The sequence below is a fragment of the Notothenia coriiceps genome, unplaced genomic scaffold (genome assembly GCF_000735185.1).
Source record: "Notothenia coriiceps isolate Sejong01 unplaced genomic scaffold, NC01 NC01_scaffold00021371, whole genome shotgun sequence".
Classification (NCBI taxonomy): domain Eukaryota; kingdom Metazoa; phylum Chordata; class Actinopteri; order Perciformes; family Nototheniidae; genus Notothenia; species Notothenia coriiceps.
This window is the reverse complement of record NW_011354072.1, coordinates 4,959-21,973: the sequence shown is the minus strand read 5'-3', so window position 1 is coordinate 21,973 and position 17,015 is coordinate 4,959. Positions and strand designations below refer to the sequence as shown.

The 17,015-nt window shown below is 41.0% G+C and overlaps 1 protein-coding gene across 1 annotated transcript in view; it reads left to right on the top strand.

The window, feature by feature from the left end:
• Positions 1-3,968: 3,968 nt before the first annotated feature.
• Positions 3,969-17,015, top strand: part of LOC104953221 (VPS10 domain-containing receptor SorCS1-like) — a gene marked incomplete at both ends in the record, with an annotated part of 16,440 nt that continues 3,393 nt past the window's right edge. The window contains 6 exons of the mRNA XM_010780132.1: positions 3,969-4,042; positions 7,725-7,789; positions 9,093-9,211; positions 9,384-9,473; positions 11,807-11,986; positions 14,089-14,235. Of these exons, the coding sequence (XP_010778434.1) occupies positions 3,969-4,042; positions 7,725-7,789; positions 9,093-9,211; positions 9,384-9,473; positions 11,807-11,986; positions 14,089-14,235 (675 nt within the window). The remainder of the gene's footprint in view (positions 4,043-7,724; positions 7,790-9,092; positions 9,212-9,383; positions 9,474-11,806; positions 11,987-14,088; positions 14,236-17,015) is intronic.

The window sequence follows — 17,015 nt, the reverse complement described above, 5'->3', positions numbered from 1 at the left end:
CTCTGAGAAGGCGAGAGGGAATGCTGTCTGAGGTGCAGTTTGTCGGCGGCAGGTGCTTGACAACATCCGAGAGAGAAGAGAGGGATACAAGCTCAAAGTGGTCAAGGAAAGCAGGGCACAGAAAAGGAGCAGAATCTGGGGTAGCACTAGTGTGGGCTAGCCTAAGCGCAGATACTTTTTTGATAAAAAATGTAAGAAATGTTTCGCAGAGGGTAGTCGATGGAACAATTGGAGAAGCATCACAAGGATTAATGATCGAGTTGAGGACATTAAAAAGAACCTAAGGTTTATGGCTGTTTTTAGAGATTAACAGAGAAATGTGCTCCATTTTGGCTGCTTTGACTGCCGTCTGGTAGTCGGAAAGGGAAGCACGAAGGATTTCTAAGGAGACATGGAGTTTATCCTTTTTCTCTTTTTTCCTTTTTCTTCTTTCGCCTGCAAGCGCGTCTAAGAGCGCGAGTACAGTCATTAAGCCACGGCTCTAAGAGAACTTTGTTGCGTCTAAGTGTAAAAGGAGCAACGGAATCCAGTATTAGTGTGCATGTCGAGTCAAACATGGAGATAAGCTCATCAGCACTAAGAGCACAGTTCACCTCTAATTTATAGATCGGAGAAGCATTAAAAGCATCTGAAAACTGTGAGGCAGTCAAGGGGTTAATTGAACGCAGACAACACTCAGGGGCACGTGATTCGACTCCCGCAGAAGGGATCGTGTTTGTAAACAGAACCGGTAAATGGTCTGAGATACGCGTTGCTGCACAGATTTCATCCACAGAGATAAACAGTCCAACGATAATACTAAATCTAAGGTGTGTCCTTTATCGTGTGTTGTGCCAGCCACGGACTGAATGAGACCGAAAGAGTCAAGTATTCAGTTTCGGTGGCATTTCTTCCAGTTTGTCCAAAGGTCTTCTCATCAGGGCTCAATAAATAAAGAACTACGGCAGATCTGTAATATGTAATGCAGCCGGACCGTGTATTACAATGCCGTTATGTGATGACTTTCAAAGAGAAAAGCAAGAACACTCGGAATTAAGTATTATTTTATTTTTTAAAAATGTTTTTCAGATTTCATATCACATAAACACCAAATCCCAACATGCATTGCGGCTAAAAGATCCAATCAGCGAGCTTAAACCATAGCTGAGAATCTGGGGTAATCGCTCGAAATTCCTACGTCTGTTTCCGGTTATTTTTATTTTGAAATTCAGTTCCTGACCGACGCCAAACAAGCCCGAGATTATGGAATTAAACAAATAAATTAAAAAAAGGATAATTCTGTGTTATTGGTGAGTAAATAGCAGTGTGTTATTTAGAAAAGAATAAAAAATTAGAAGGAAAAAAAGATTTAAAAATATATAGATTTCAGTATTCTGAGGCTCTGAGCCCCATTTATTTTCCTCACAGACGACCAAAAAAAGTCCGACATTATACGATTTAAAATAAAAACAATAATCGTGGCTTGATATTGAGTAAAAACATGTTTTTATGAACCCCACAGCTTCTGGTCTTCCAAGACTTGAACGGACAAAAAGACGTGCTGCAGGCACGAAACATACTACCAATAGAAATACATTGCTTTTAAAATTGTTCTGTGTGACACGAAAAAAAGGGGAAAATCGTGTTGGTGAACACGAATCAATAGATTAAATGTCGTGACTATAACACGAAATGCCATGAGACTGGGTTGGGATATCAGCATAGCCACCAAAGCACTCTTGATCACGTAAATCGAGCCCCAGCCCCTGACTTATGTGGCTTTTCGTTCTTTGTGCTGGCCGAGCTGATAGTTGGGGCTGGAGTTGAACTGGTTTTTGGTGTTGCCGCGTTTGAAACACACAAAAACTGTTTCGCAATCTGGCACCGGCTCCCAACTGGCCCATGAACCACCTCATTGGAAAAGGGCCTACCCACCAGCTCCCCAGCCCATGCCCTATCTGGCAAACATTGTCTCCACCGAAAACGTGCTTCTCTTTCTCTATCCTTTTGGCAGTTCTGTTGCATTTGTTGATTGCGAGACCTTTGGAGGTTGGAAAGGCTACTTGGACCCTCCGCCCCCTCACCTCCCACGCCCCCCTGCTCTCTGCTCTTCCCTGTCACTTGCTTGGCTACATACTAACTCGCTGAAGGAGGATAATTAGTCAAAGTGATTTAGTGCATCCCCCCACTCCCCCACTCTCTTTTGCCTGCATCTGCTTAGCACAGCTTGGCATGGAAGTCATGGAAATGTCAACACTCGTGCCATTTGGTTCTCTCGTTAGACTTGACAGCATACACACAACAGGTGAAATAGACACAACATATTTGTAGTTTGTATCTGCCCACTTTGGATTGAACCAATGAATGAAATATAACGGAGGAAAATATATGTGCTTCACATTATGTCAGATCATGCCTCAATGAGTTTGACTGTCATTTTAATTGGTGTTGGAACATTTAAAGTCTTGAGCACATTTTTGTCCAGGAAATATCATTAACAGTCTTTTGTTGTAAAAAAATATAAAGACGCGATAAGGAATTTCCAAAATAAAAGACGATTATTGAGTTGCCGCCAGTAACAGTTAGGATTTAAGGTGGAGATCCTGTTTTCATGGATGCTTTAAATGCAGGCCGCACTTTACCCTACGGGATAGAGTAAATACATGTCATTAGAAAGCAAATGAATATAAACAAAGAGTTTTTCTGTGAATAAATTATTGTTTACACATTGTCTTGCTTAAAATGAATAAAAGTCCAGCCCGAAACATTGCAATACGTTTCATGCCTCATTAAATGCCAGCTGTGAGCTCCAGAGTAATCTGATTTATCATTGTGCTTTGTCAGAGAATGCAGGTTTGTTTGGAGACAAAAGGACATCAGTGAGGATGTTGAGCAGCTAGGAGTATATGTAGGCAAAATGGAAAATGAATAATTTATTTGGGGTTAAGGAGCCGAAGATGACCGCAACAACCCTGCCGTTGAGATTTGTTGGAATGCCATTATTTCCTGTTATCTCTCGACTTTTAAATAACACACAAAGGCATGCCCTTAACAAAAATAAGATTTGCTAAACCAGAATTTCTGCTAAGACACTTTCCTTTTGATTTTTGAAAACTTAATTTGTTAGTGCTGTGAGCACTACAAATGGAACTCCATTCACCTCAATCACATTGAAATGGATGTTTGACAAATCAAATAAAAACTAATTTCATGGCTAGAAACAACAAGTCGGAAAAGCTATCTTGATATTTTTTTGTCCGTTGGGGGAACCAACCCTTTAATATTTATTGAATACGTTAATCTATTAAAACAATTCAAATTCTGATGGAACACAGTCTTCACAAAAGTCTCACAACAACCATTGGAACAAATAAGGGGGTTTTCATAGTTAATCTTATTCCGAAATGTTTCACACATTCTTCGCCCGTAGTAAAATCGAGCAGAGCAGTGATTTACTGACTTGTGAACAGTGGTTGGATTGAGAACACCCACCACGCTTGGGATCCTTTCCTATTATCCCACGCCCATTCACAGGATTATTACAGCAAGGTTCATTTGTGGAGGGCAGGATTACCAACGCCTTGCATCTTCCTTTATGCTTCTTTTAATAGCTAGGTGGTCATTGTGTGTCTGTTTGTAGCAGTGATCTCTATAAGGTTTCTGCATTAGTCTTGAGGGAAAGCAGGCAGTACTACTTGTATTCCAAAATGTTCTGAGGCAAAGATTTTTAATCTGCATTGTATACCATTTTTTATTTGGAGTTCTTTATCTGTGAATTCAAATAAAGAACGTATACACACAGTAGGCTATGTGTGTTATTTGTGGTTAAAGGGATCACTGAATAATTGTATCGAAGTGTGAAGTCAAACCAAAATAAATATCCTGTGCAAACGCACATCGAAAAGGCTTGGGTTGTACCAAATTATACATTTGATTGGTTGTCGAGTTGGTATGTAAATACTTACTGGTGTCTGGTTGTCTTGCTACAGCTCTACAGCTCGGTGGAGTTTGGAAGGAGATGGCAGGTGGTTCACGAGAGAGTGGCTCCCAATCGCTTCTACTGGTAAGTACAGACATATGGACTTTCACTAGCAATGTTGTTTAAAGATTTAATGAAGGAGGTCCAATAAATGGATGTTGGGTGGGGGGTTAAAGGCGCATTTCCGCTGGTAGAATAAGACATTCAGAAATGTTGCAGAAGTTGAATGGGAAAGCATTAGAGTAGATGGGTACAGAGGGTGAAGGGATGAAGGGCGTGAGGGATGAAGGGAAATAGGGTTGAAGGGATAATGTGAGTTAGGGTTGAACCGATGTAGGGATGAATGGATGATGGGGTTGATGAGGTTGGTGAAGTGATGTGGGTGAGGATGAAGGGATGAGGGTTAGGATGAAGGGATGAGGGAATGCAGGGGTTGATGGGTGGAGTGGTCAAGGGGTTTGCATGATACCTGGTACCTGTCTTTGTGAATATGTTTGTAAATGGTACCCCTGTCATTATGTTGTATGTGTTTTCTTTTTTTTCTTCTGTTACATGTGTAATCAATGTGGGGCAGGTCCCCCTTGTAAACGAGATCGTTGATCTCAATGGGATTTTTACCTGGATAAATAAAGGCTACAAACAAACATACACATGATGATGAAGAAGGGCTGAAGGAAGTTTGGGATGAAGGGTTTTCGGGATAAAGGGGTCGATGGGCATGGGTTTAACGATGTTGTTGAGGATAAATGAATGAAGGGAGTAAGTGATGGAGGTATGCAGGGAGGAGGGGAGTAAGGTATTAAGGAATGAGGGGAGGTAGGAATGAATGGATGTAGGGATGAATGGATGAAGGGGTCAATGGGTGTAGGGTTGAAGGGATGTGTGTGAGGATGAAGGGATGCACTGTAGGGATCGACGGGTGAAGGGATGAAGGGATTTGGCTAAGGTTGAGGTAGGACAAAATGATAAAAATAATGCTGCTGACAAGCTAACTGGTTAGCATCGTAAGCTAATGTAACAATAATGGTAATGTTTGCTCATACACACTGACACTACAGCTTAAGACAACAGCCACATTTTTCATTCTAACCACCTCACAGCTAATACTGTTTATTTAGCTAGCAGGCAAAATGTGAAGTCAAATATTTGGACTAAAGGTCTTCTAGGATGTTAATGAACATGAATAAAGACAATTACTCTGGTACTTTTGCAACACTTTTTATAAATCAGCTTTTATTTGATTAATTATAATTTTAAGGTTAAGACGTTTTAACATATGTGCACAGGATTGGCCCATTGTTAGGAAAGCATAGGAAAACTATACTTCCTGATAACACAAAACTAAAAGACTGAACAACACTTTATGGAACTTGAACATACTGTAAATATGTTCTTAAAACAGTCACAATAATTGCGTGACAACAACTCTTATGTTAAACTAATCAAATGAAGAGCACTTTTGACATTGTGAATGTCCTCGACATACTACATCTTCTCCACAAAGGGAGGAGCATCTGAGCCAGAGAGGTTTTTAAGATTTGTATTATTCATGTGTCTGACATGCTTGATCTTGCTCTTTGGCAGACAGTTACATTATATGACCGACAGTGTTCAGCTGTGGTGAGAAGCTTCAATCTGAGTTGCTATCCTTTGAGACGAAACAAAGCATACAGAGATTCAAACCATCCAATGGTTCCTCTCAGCATGGCCTTATTTCGATGTGTATCTTGAATTGTTCCATAGTTATTGTTTAATCACTTCAGATTAAAGGTCACCTATTATGCAAAATCCACTGTTGCATGTATTTTATACATAAACATGTGTCCCCTCTGTGTAAAGAGAGTCTGAAAATTTCAGGAAAAAATATTCGCTCAATTTTTTTCCTGATCCATTTATATAAAAACCTGTCTGAAAATGAGCTGATCAGATTCAATCAATGTTTATTTATATAGCCCAATATCACATATGTTACATTTGTCTCAGTGGACTTCACAGTTTGTACAGAATATCAGTATGACAATACAGGAAGATTTTGGCCACTTCATGATGTCATACCGAGTTTTTGGCTTGTATAACCATGAGCCAATCACCAACCAAAGTAACCCCCCCCACCTTATCACCTGAATCTCCTCCTAGAGCTCCATTACGTTCTTTTTAACCAAATATCTTTCATCTAAAGTAACAGAAAGAGAATCAACACTTTTGAAACAGGGCTGAAACAGAGGGGGTTATGGGATGCTACAATTGATGATCTGTTTGGTATTTCGAGCCAAACACATGTTTTTTATATATCTGAGACCTATAATATATTGATGAAAAAAATTATAATTGGGGACCTTTAAGTCTTACAAAACTTTTAACTGTTACATCTACCTTTAGGGTTCCATGCTTTAGAGTCTTTCCCTCAGCTAAATGGTCTCAGGCCACAGGTAGTATCCAACTCACAGGAATCTGCCCTGTCTGGCCTCTATACAATAACTAACTGTAACAAAGGATTTTGCCTCAACAAACTGTCAGGGTGGTAACAAGCTGGGCAGCCAGGAGTGAAGGGAGCCTGGAGGGCTGATGCTGCAGAAGCTGTCAGAGTTCTATTTTGGGAGACGACCGTGTGGTAGGTGTGGTGCTAGCCCTGGTAATGAGGCTGCAGAGCGAGCTTATGCCTGCCGTAAATGAGGCCACCCAACATGCAAAGAAGAGGAAGAGTCGTAAGCTCATTTTTGATTTGGTCAACCTGAGCAGTTCTTGGTCACGCAGCACAGGTCAGCTTAAGTCGAACTAACCTTCACTCATTGAGCTATAAGCTAGTTAAACCGTGGAATGTATCACATATGACACAACAGATCTCTACAAAACATCTGGAGCTGCCTGAATGAAATATTTTCAGAAGGGTATTGTTCCACCTGTTGTGACATCTTTCCTCCCCAAAAACCAAACAGCTGTCCAAATGAATGTCGTACACACAGAGAGAGACACTACTGTAAGCTGTGAACCCTACAAGCTAAGTGAGCTTCCCATCACTTAGCGGTAAAACCCCACGAACCATATAGCTGCTTTTGCTCAAAGGGTTATTATTTTCCTGCCGCACACTGTTCTTGGAACCTGAATGGATTATTCAACGGGAATGCAAATGCAGTTTGGATAAGTAGACCATCCTATTCAAAGTTGTGTTTCATCTTGGAAATCCCTAATACTACCAGTAAGTATGATTAGGAGCCATAGTGGTCTCTCACTGTGCCTCATTCACTTCACACAGGCAACCTTTATTCCTTTTTCTCTTTATGCGTGTGCTACCTGCTCAATCACCCACCTCTCCCTCCACATGTGTGCTGCCTTTGCCTTTCCTCTCATCCCCCAGTCTTTTTAATACATATTTAATGCCGTAATGATTATATGCTATTCCATCTGTGGACATCCCTACTGTAGAGGGAAAATCAATGGCTTCTCCTCTACTAATGATGTCAGGAAACGTCTTCTTCCATTCATCTAAGGGGGGAAATAATACCTTCTGGGAGCTATAAACATTTAGATCACACAGTAAACCCCCAGGTCATTTTTGCTCACACTTTAAAGTGCCATCAACAATGAAGAAAAGGCAATACCTAACTGATGTTTACCACAACTGCCATAGCACTTGTCTTAACCGCTCTTTAGTTACATTTGTATGACTTTGCAAAGTGCAATCCATCAGGTCAGGTTGCTGCTACAGTCTGCCCGAAGGCAAAATACCGGTGGTAATGCTCCTGAAACACATTTGTCTGCCTTTCAGGTCGAAAATGGGTTTGGACAAAGAGCCGGGCTTAATTCACCTGGAAACCAGCATCTCTGAAGGACGTAAGTAATTGAATTCCGGGTTCAGAGCTCCATTTTCCCATGTCTTTGTACTGTATCCTGAGCAGTGTGCTAAAGTAGAGGGGAATTGGGAGTTGTGTAGAGAACTCGGATAAAGTGTAGTGCAAGGGGACAACAGAAATGGTCGAGTCCGGGGACAGACAATGACAATGGAGGAAAAAGTAATGCATATATTAGAATGCTTTTAAAACCAACTGATTTAGCTCACACTACATAATAACTATAATAATGGGATATTATGGGTTGATCAATAGTATTTGGTTAAGTGAGTCTAATTTAAGAATGCTTAGAAAAAATCTAGTTATTATTATTATAAATATATTCATTATACTTTTATTAAACTATATATTATTCGTATTACTATTATTATTGTATTAGTCGGAGTCAAAATAATGACTTGGGTGCATTGTTATTTTCATTTTTGTAATTCTAATAATGTTTATATGTTTATACTATGATTATACATTATTATACTATTTATTATACATTATTATTATGATCATTATTATAATGTTGAGTGTCTGAAAAAAAATAGTTTGTTTGAATTATTTTTGTATTATTGCAAGTATAATAATTTAGACACTGTCAGTATACTTTAATATTATTATTATTATTATTATTATTATACATTTTTGGCAAATTAGGATTCAGTGTTGTCAAAGCTTGATCCATACCAGGGTTTGAAAGTCAGGATACCTCAATCCCTACAACAATTTAGACCCTTACATTTTGAAAGCTGTATCTTTTCACCCTAACTTTTATAACTGTTGTTGGAGTTTCACTTTAATGAATACATGTTGGATTTGTTTTCTTAGCTTTCAGAAAGTCCATTAAGCATCAGTGCCACTGTTCTGTCAGAACACTTACACAATAGAGAAATGCCAATCATGCAAACAGACGAAGCAAACACCAGAGGTGTAAGATATTACGGTCGCACACACAGCCACAGACTTTCACTATTGATCATGTGCTTGCAAGCAAAGCAGACATATATTTGGCAGAGGCTAACGTGCGGGGACAGGCTCTCACCCAGCACTGTGATTGAAGGCAAAGAAAGCAATTGGCCTCTCCGGTCATTTGTCTTCCCCCTCTGCTGCCCCCCCCCCCTCACTGGGACCACTTTATTGACACGAGTAATGTAGGAGGCCAAAAGAAGCTCTGGGTGAAGGCTGCCTTTCTTCATTGGCTAATACCATCACTGATGCCATGGCTTGTGTGTGTGTGTGTGTGTGTGTGTGTGTGTGTGTGTGTGTGTGTGTGTGTGTGTGTGTGTGTGTGTGTGCAGAGGCACTGTATGTCACCTGCAAGCTGCAAAACTGCACAGATGCCAACAAGGGCAAACCATTCCCGGGCTACATTGACCCCAATTCTCTGGTGGTGCAAGATGAGTATGTGTTTGTCCAGGTGAGTAATTGTCCAGTTTGCTCAGTGAACAACATTATAGCAATGTATGAGGCAGAAAGTATTTTGTAGGACATTTCCCAAGGTCATTCTAGGAGAGATGCTATTAGTGCAGCTTTATGTGTTGCTGTGGTGTCTCCAAAATGTTTTCACTCAACGGCTTCATCACTTTAAGGTGTCAGCCGCGGGGAGGCCAATCTACTATGTGTCTGCTAAAAGAGATGTCTTCACACCAATGAAGCTACCCAAGTACACACTGCCCAAGGTAAACACACTGCCTGATTAGAATTCAACTAACAAGATCTTGATGATTACAAAATAATGAATGGATCATTGGTATTGATCCCAATCCTATCAAAGGTCACCAATAATATACAAAAGATGAAAAAGGAAAATTTTATGCTTATTTTCAGGTTCATATCTGTATTTTGCGCTTCTACTGTGATATGTTTAAATAATGTATGTTTAAAAAGTACTTTATTTTTCTCCTACTGCTTATGACGCATCATCAAGCCCCTCATTAGGGTCTTAAAGTTGTAAAATGTGCTAAAAGAGAAGTTCAGAGTTATTTTCCCTTTACATTAATTTGACTGAGCCAAGTGAGAGGGAGATTTGAGGTAGGGTTTAAGGAAAACTCAAGTGCACATGCTCTATTGGATACGGGTACATTTTGAATCTAGTCACTCAATTCTGGGCTTCATTTGCTACCAAGCAACTTTAATAGGACTTACAGGGCCATTCTCCGACGCTGTTTCCAGTTGTCTTTATACATTCATGTGCAGCACCTCTTTTCACCATCTGAATGAAACGATAGCCCGGTCTGCTCTGATCGGTTAGCTGGCTGGCACTTATGTTAGTGGTCAACTGCTTAGAGATGTGCCGGAAATGTCCCGCCCCCTAGCCTACCACACACATTTTGTTGGAGCGCTAGCCAATAGAAGCGCAAGTTTTACTTATCGATGTCAATTTGTAACTGAAGTAAACAAGGGCAAATGGAGGCATCCAGGCAGCGGGTTGAGTGTGGGGGAGAGAATTTGGCCTTTGCAGACCATTTATATGCACTAAACACTATATAAAACACTACAGAAAGAGAAAAGCACAAAAGGGCCTCTTTAAGATGTAGTTAATCCTGCAGTTTGTCGACTTTTTATGCAATCAATGGCAGATAATATGCTTCCACCTCTGTTCGCTGAAGTTGCAGTGAGGCGTCACTTCATCGCTGGCTCCGCCTGACACTCCCCCACGTTGTTATTTATGGACAAATCAAGGCCAAAAGTAACTCTCACAGTGTTTCCAGAATTGTTATTCCGTGCAGCAGTGTACGCATGGCCCTGGCTTGTCACGTCCCCATTGACAATTAGACATGTTTTATTCAATCAAGCCCCAGGCGCCCCGGTTGCTGTCGGCTCACTGCGAGGTGTTTTTGGCACAGTCAGAGGTAGATGAAGCGCACAACCAAACAGCATGGCCTCAGCTGCATAATCTCTGCCCAATAAGCCTGACAAAGGTATAACGATTGTAGTATCCTCTTAGTTAAAATATGGGAAAATCAGAAGATGAGGCTATTCTGATTATTGACTATGATTAAACCCAGCATGGGGGCAAAAATAGTAAACAATGTAAAAGCTTGGATATTTCACTTTGAGAAACAAAGATTGTGTTTTTGATTGTAATGGGCACATTAATTGATTTTTACGGTTAGCTGATTATATATCCTATTCATTTTGGAATAAATAAAACTCCAAGGATTACATTTAAAAGAAGGTGCCTTTCATTTAAAGTTACACTATGTTCATTGTTGAGAATACAGTAAACTATAGAATTACAGCTGCCAGCATTACACATACTGCATTCTGCTCAATTTCCTGATAAAACAAGAATATTTGTCATTTTAAAGAGGCCCCATCATGCCTTTCCAGTGACTTATGATGTTCCGTGTGAAGTGTTTGTGCATGTAAATGGTCTGCAAAGGCTAAAATCCCAAACTTCCCTCCAGAGGGAGTTTCTCTCCCACACACTCCAATACACATATATGTAACACTCGCGCTTCTATTGGCTAACATTCCAATACATTGTACGTGATAGACTAAGGGGGGGAGACATCTCTAAGCGGTTGACCAATCACAACCGAGCCGTCCAGCTGACCAATCAGAGGAGACTGGGCTCACTCAAGAGGTGCTGCAGCCAGTATGAGAAAAATAAAGACCTTTTTGAACATCAAAGCATGGAAACATGTCACAGTAGAGACACAACATTAAAATATGAGGCTGAAATTGAGCATTGAGGGCCGCTTTAAGAGATTCAGTAGATGTTAAAAACGAAATACATTTCAAGTTATAACAACCTTTTTTTTCTAATGAAATACAAAATTATTTAAAAGAAAATTAGCTGTTGAAATAAAATATGGCTACACTTTATTTTCATTTACACAACACAAACATATCTTATAAACAGGAAACACATATCTTACATGACAGCCTGTACATAAAGCAAAACATAATAAAAGGGAATATTTAAGGACTATAATACACTGTGGTAACCTGTTACATTATGTATCATTTGAATACCCTACTGGTATTAACGTTGCCTCTCTTCCAGGACCTGCATGTGATCAGCACAGATGAGAACCGTGTGGTTGCGGCAGTACAGGAGTGGAACCAGAACGAAACCTACAACCTGTACGTGTCGGACACGTCGGGGGTGTACTACACCTTGGCTCTTGAGAACGTGGTCAGCAGCATGGGCCACGAGGGTAACGTCATGGTGGACCTCTATGAGGTAAGCAAACATGACTATGTTTTAGTTTTTGATCAGTTTACCGCACATCCCCAACGTCCCAACGCAACCTCTTGCTGTGTTCTTTCTGGCCAATTTACTCTTTTTATATAACACTATCAAACAAAGGCGTGCTTGATGGGTGCTCAGCCTGCAAGTTTAATATGAACACTGATCAATATTTTATAGCTGGGAGGCAGAGATGATGAAATGTACTTGTTTTGTCACTTTGGAAACAACCCCTGCTGCTGTAGGCCTACAGTCTTCACAGTGCATTGTGTGAATACGAAGTAGCTTCAAAGTGCTGACACTAACAAAAGTAAAAGGGGGGGATTGTGCCAGGGATATGGATTTTTGTAAGGCTGAGATTATTTCTTTCTTTGATGAATAACTGCAGATATTACTTCACAAAATGCACCTAATCCAAAATGGAAAAAAAGTGTGTTGGGGGCTAATGTTGAAGCTTAGTTATTGGGATTTTAAAGACATAGCCGCACTAGCTGAAAGTATATCTCTCTATCTGAATCATATAATTAAGCTGTTGATGATGCTGCTCATGTCTTGCCGTGGCCTTGGCGTTCAAATCAAATCCACTGCCTTGATTGGGGTCGCCACCCAAAACGTAGGATATGGTAAATCTCTCCTCCAAGGGAGATTGAAGTATCTGTCAATTACTAAAGTGGAGTTTCATCGGCTCATGAGACTGTCACTGACTCAATTCAGTAGCCCTTAGCTATTCCTAAGGCCCTCCAACAAGGAGTCAGATTCATTTAAGACACGCATTGATTACTCAAAAGTCCCCAGACAGTCAATCATTTCCCACTCAGTGTTTGTTTTTTGTTGGGAATACAGAATAGGTAAACTGTTGCAGGGTTAGGATGGTTGATTTAAAAATGTATTCTGTTGCAATTACAAGTGACCTGCAAGAAAATATAACCTAATCTGAGTATCACAATATAAAAGTAATGTAACCTGATTACTTTCCGTTTCTTTTGGGCAGAAGTTTATACACCAACTACGAAACATATGAGCACATAGAAGCAGAAATATAATCTAAGCTGACATAAAATGCTCCGTTCTAATTTAATACATACAGTTAAGCTCACACACTTTTTTATTTAAAAAAAAATAACAGGTTCACCTACTTTAATAAAAGAAGAACAAATGAAGCAAGAAAGTCAAAACTATAATGCAAATTCAGGCAGTATGTAGGTAGTTACATGATCCCGTTGCTCCCCAAGCCTGCTTTTGGCTAATTGAGAATGGTCATTGTCAGTAAAATTGCAGTGGGCCTTGGATAGGAAGCAGAGCATACAGCAAGCAGTTGGCTTCCTGAACACTTATCTCTAATGGCGGTCCTCTCCTAATTATGCTTAACTTACACCTTCAAACTATTAAAACATGATTAGGGTATAAATAGAATTCAGCCCCTGTACAAATGTCGGGAATACAGAAATTAGCTTTAAAGACCATACCATTGATTTTGGACAAGGCTGTAAAGATGGTTCTTTCTTATGTAAAGTTGTGCATTTATTTATTTTTTAAGCAGATCCTAGTGGGCATTCACTGAACTGCAGTTTGTGGAACTTCCGCCTAGGCTACAATGCTCAGCCGCAGAGATTGCTAACAACACTAAAGATGTTCTTGACGTTGTTATATTAATAAAAACGTTTGTAGTATATGAATACACCTTTTTAATAAGCAGAAAACAATCACACTCATGTGTTTGGAATTCACAGGAACAGCAGTTGATATAATAGGAATACTAATACAGTAACCTTTTGAAATCAAGCTTGGTCGAACCCCAGTCTTTTGCCATGCAACCCTTGCTGTTCTGACACCTGGCCACGGTTAGAGATGCAGCTTTATCTTCATATTAAGCATCTTGCTGCAAAAATAACACTGTTTCTTGCTGTTTATGCCTTTTCATGTAACTGTAGGGGAATACAGTTACCGTTTTGTGTGTCCTGATTACGTAATCTCGTAACACCCCAAGCCTGAGCATGTGCGGGTATTTTCTGCATTGTGACTCAAAGATACAGATATGTTTAGTATTTTTTGGACATGTGAAGTCTGTTTTCAATCGGAGCTGTCTAATTCCCCAGGTGGCTGGAATAAAGGGGATGTTCCTCGCCAACAGAAAGATGGATAGCCAAGTGAAGACACACATCACCTACAACAGAGGCAGAGACTGGAGCCTCCTGCAAGCCCCGACCAAAGACCTGAGGGGCAACAGCATCCACTGTGAGCTGGTAAGCATCTCCGTTCATACATGTTTTTGTACGTGTGCGATTCCATCAAAGAGCAGCTCTGACAGGAGTTGATTGATCCCGCCAGCAATGAGGGGCCGAGCTCAGAAAGAGCAGCGCCCGTCAAAGCTGAGTGCTCTGAGGCTGTTATGCTGAAAGGTCAGCTGTTTTGATTCAGTCCAATAAGCTGACCTCCCATTTAAGCTACAAAGACAAAGAGGTGTCAAACAGAAAAGCTTCTTACTTCTTGAAATAATCGGAAAGTTGGGCAAGTATAGTCGTATTTTCACTCTAAAGCGAATTTACCAAAGTTAATCTTACATTGTGTCTTGAGTCTACAGATGGGTTAGGGTCATGTTATTGCAGGGGGTGGAAGAAGTACGTAAGTTGCGATAATTTCAAAAAAGCGCAGGGCTCAACAAAAACTTTGAGCGATGCACAGCGCTAGGGGTTGCTCTTCAAGGTAGTCGTGATACACCACTCTCTACATAGAAACATAACAGCAACGCCAGCGCAGAACCATTTTGCCATGTATCGTTTCAGTGTAGCTTCAGCTCCTCTTCAGCAGGCGTTTTAAATATTCCTAAAGTCCCTCAAAATAAATGAGATGAACCAGCTTTTATCCACTAAACTCCCAAACACTGGAACACCCTACCAGGATATATAAGAGGCAAAAACGTATTATTATAATTATTTTCCTTTTTTAACAGCTAAATGTACTTAAAGTATCAAAAGTAAAAGGTACTCATGAAGCAGAATGGCTCTATTCACATAATTTATTAAAAATATATAATGTGAATAATAAATTACGTAGTTTTTTCACAACAAAAATTCGTAAAACAGCATTTTAATATTGTCAATTTGGAGTCAATTGTAGAAACTTATACTTCGCAAAAAGGTTTCTGAGATGTGCCTGGTGCTCTTCTTCAGAGGAGCTGGCGACAAGGATGTCGTCTAAATAGACAAAGATGAATGGCATGTCTCTGAGTGCCAAATTCATCAGCCGCTGAAAGGACTGAGCTGCATTCTTAAGTCTAAACAGCATACCCAGAAACTCGAACAGCGTAATCACCGCAGTAATGGGGACGTCCGAGGGGTGCACCGGAACCTGGTGGTAGCCCCGCACCAGATCCACCTTGGAGAAGACCAGCTTGCCCGCCAGGTGTGCAGACAAGTCCTGGAAGTGAGGGACCGGGTAGCGGTCTGGCCACTGGCGGCACATATCAAACCCGGGCCGGGGGGCGGGGCCAGATGACCGGGCCCTTTAAACCCAATAAAGCTTGACAAAAATATCGGGAGTCCGGGGTATGGTAATCTGACGCTCGTGCGTAAAAAGTCGCTCAGTCAGTAAGATTACAATTTAAAACAATGTTTGAAAGAAAAGTAACTAAAGAAAAGGTGTAATATTTAAGATTTCGTTTCTGCAAAGGGTATAGAAACGAAATATATATCAGAGATAATAATGATATAACATGACATAAAGTCCAACAAACCACAAGGACAACGAAAACATAGCCTAATAAAATGACTACATTTCTGACACACCATTCACCATGGACAGCCAGCCGCCACCATGAGAGCACAGCAGTGTAAAATTGGCACGGCGGCCCATACATTCACGTACAAGTAGGCTACTGTACACATTACATTTGAAGTGTACTCCCCACTACTTGAAGGGCACTCGGCGAGCCTTGCGCTCCGCGAACTCGTCCACACACCGCTGTATGTCCAATTTCTTGGCTCGGTCACTTTCGATGGACAGCAAGGCCAGTCCACTCAGTCTCTCCTGTCCCATCGTGCTCCTCAAATAGTTTTTGATGAGTTTTAATTTGGAGAAAGAGCGCTCGGCGGTTGCCACGGTGACAGGAAGAGTCAGAAATAAGACGAAGGCTGTGCAAACCTCACTGAATGTAGTCAGTCTGAGATGTGAGATGTGACTGCTGGGGGTTGTTATAACAATGAGCTAGTGTAGCCAGAGCCTTGCGGTATCAATTTAGTTTGGTAGTTTTGTCCCTGATAGAGTCATGGGTTGCTGAAAGAAAGCAGCGGCTCAGGGTATGGCTGGCGGCGATATCCCGACTTTAGTGCTCTCTAAGCCGTCTGGCAGCTTGTCGTAAATCCTCATCCTTTGCATGTAGTAGTGTGGTGGTGGAATTTTGGCCTCAGAATCATGTCTACCAGTTGCATTTAAGATGGTGAAATCTTTGGGACAGTTGCTGGATGATTTATTATGCGAGATCATTGCATTGAAGATACGGTCTACGCCTGTGAGAGAGTGCGTCCTCTGGTCAGGAGCTGCGTTGTGTGCGTCAGAAGTTCTCAAAGTGTCTCTTAACACTGCTGCCGCTGGTTGTTTCAAACTGTGTTTGACGGGGTCGCCCATTAGGTGAGCCAAGCTGAAGGGGTGCGGACTGTGCTCTCGAGGAGGTTGTGCCCGTTATACTCGCGAAGCGCATGAACATTGGATGGTGTTGGGGGCATTTTTGCAGTAGTTAGGTAGTATGCTTTTGATGAATAATCCGGGTTCTGTTTCGCGGCTTGTGCTTGCCGGAGTAATATGAAGTGCACAAGTTAGTGACTTTCCTTGAGATATCTGTCTGCATGTTGAACCCTAAAATGATGGTAGAAAGCTACAGGTTGCTGTTATGCGATTCTGGGGAGGATCAACTTTCTTCATTGCGCTCATCCTTTTTGTCACCTGGTAAGGTATTTGACGAGGGCTTTTAGTTAAGTGTCGTCGCGAGGATCGTGCCCTTATATACGCAAGACAAGGGCGGGCATCA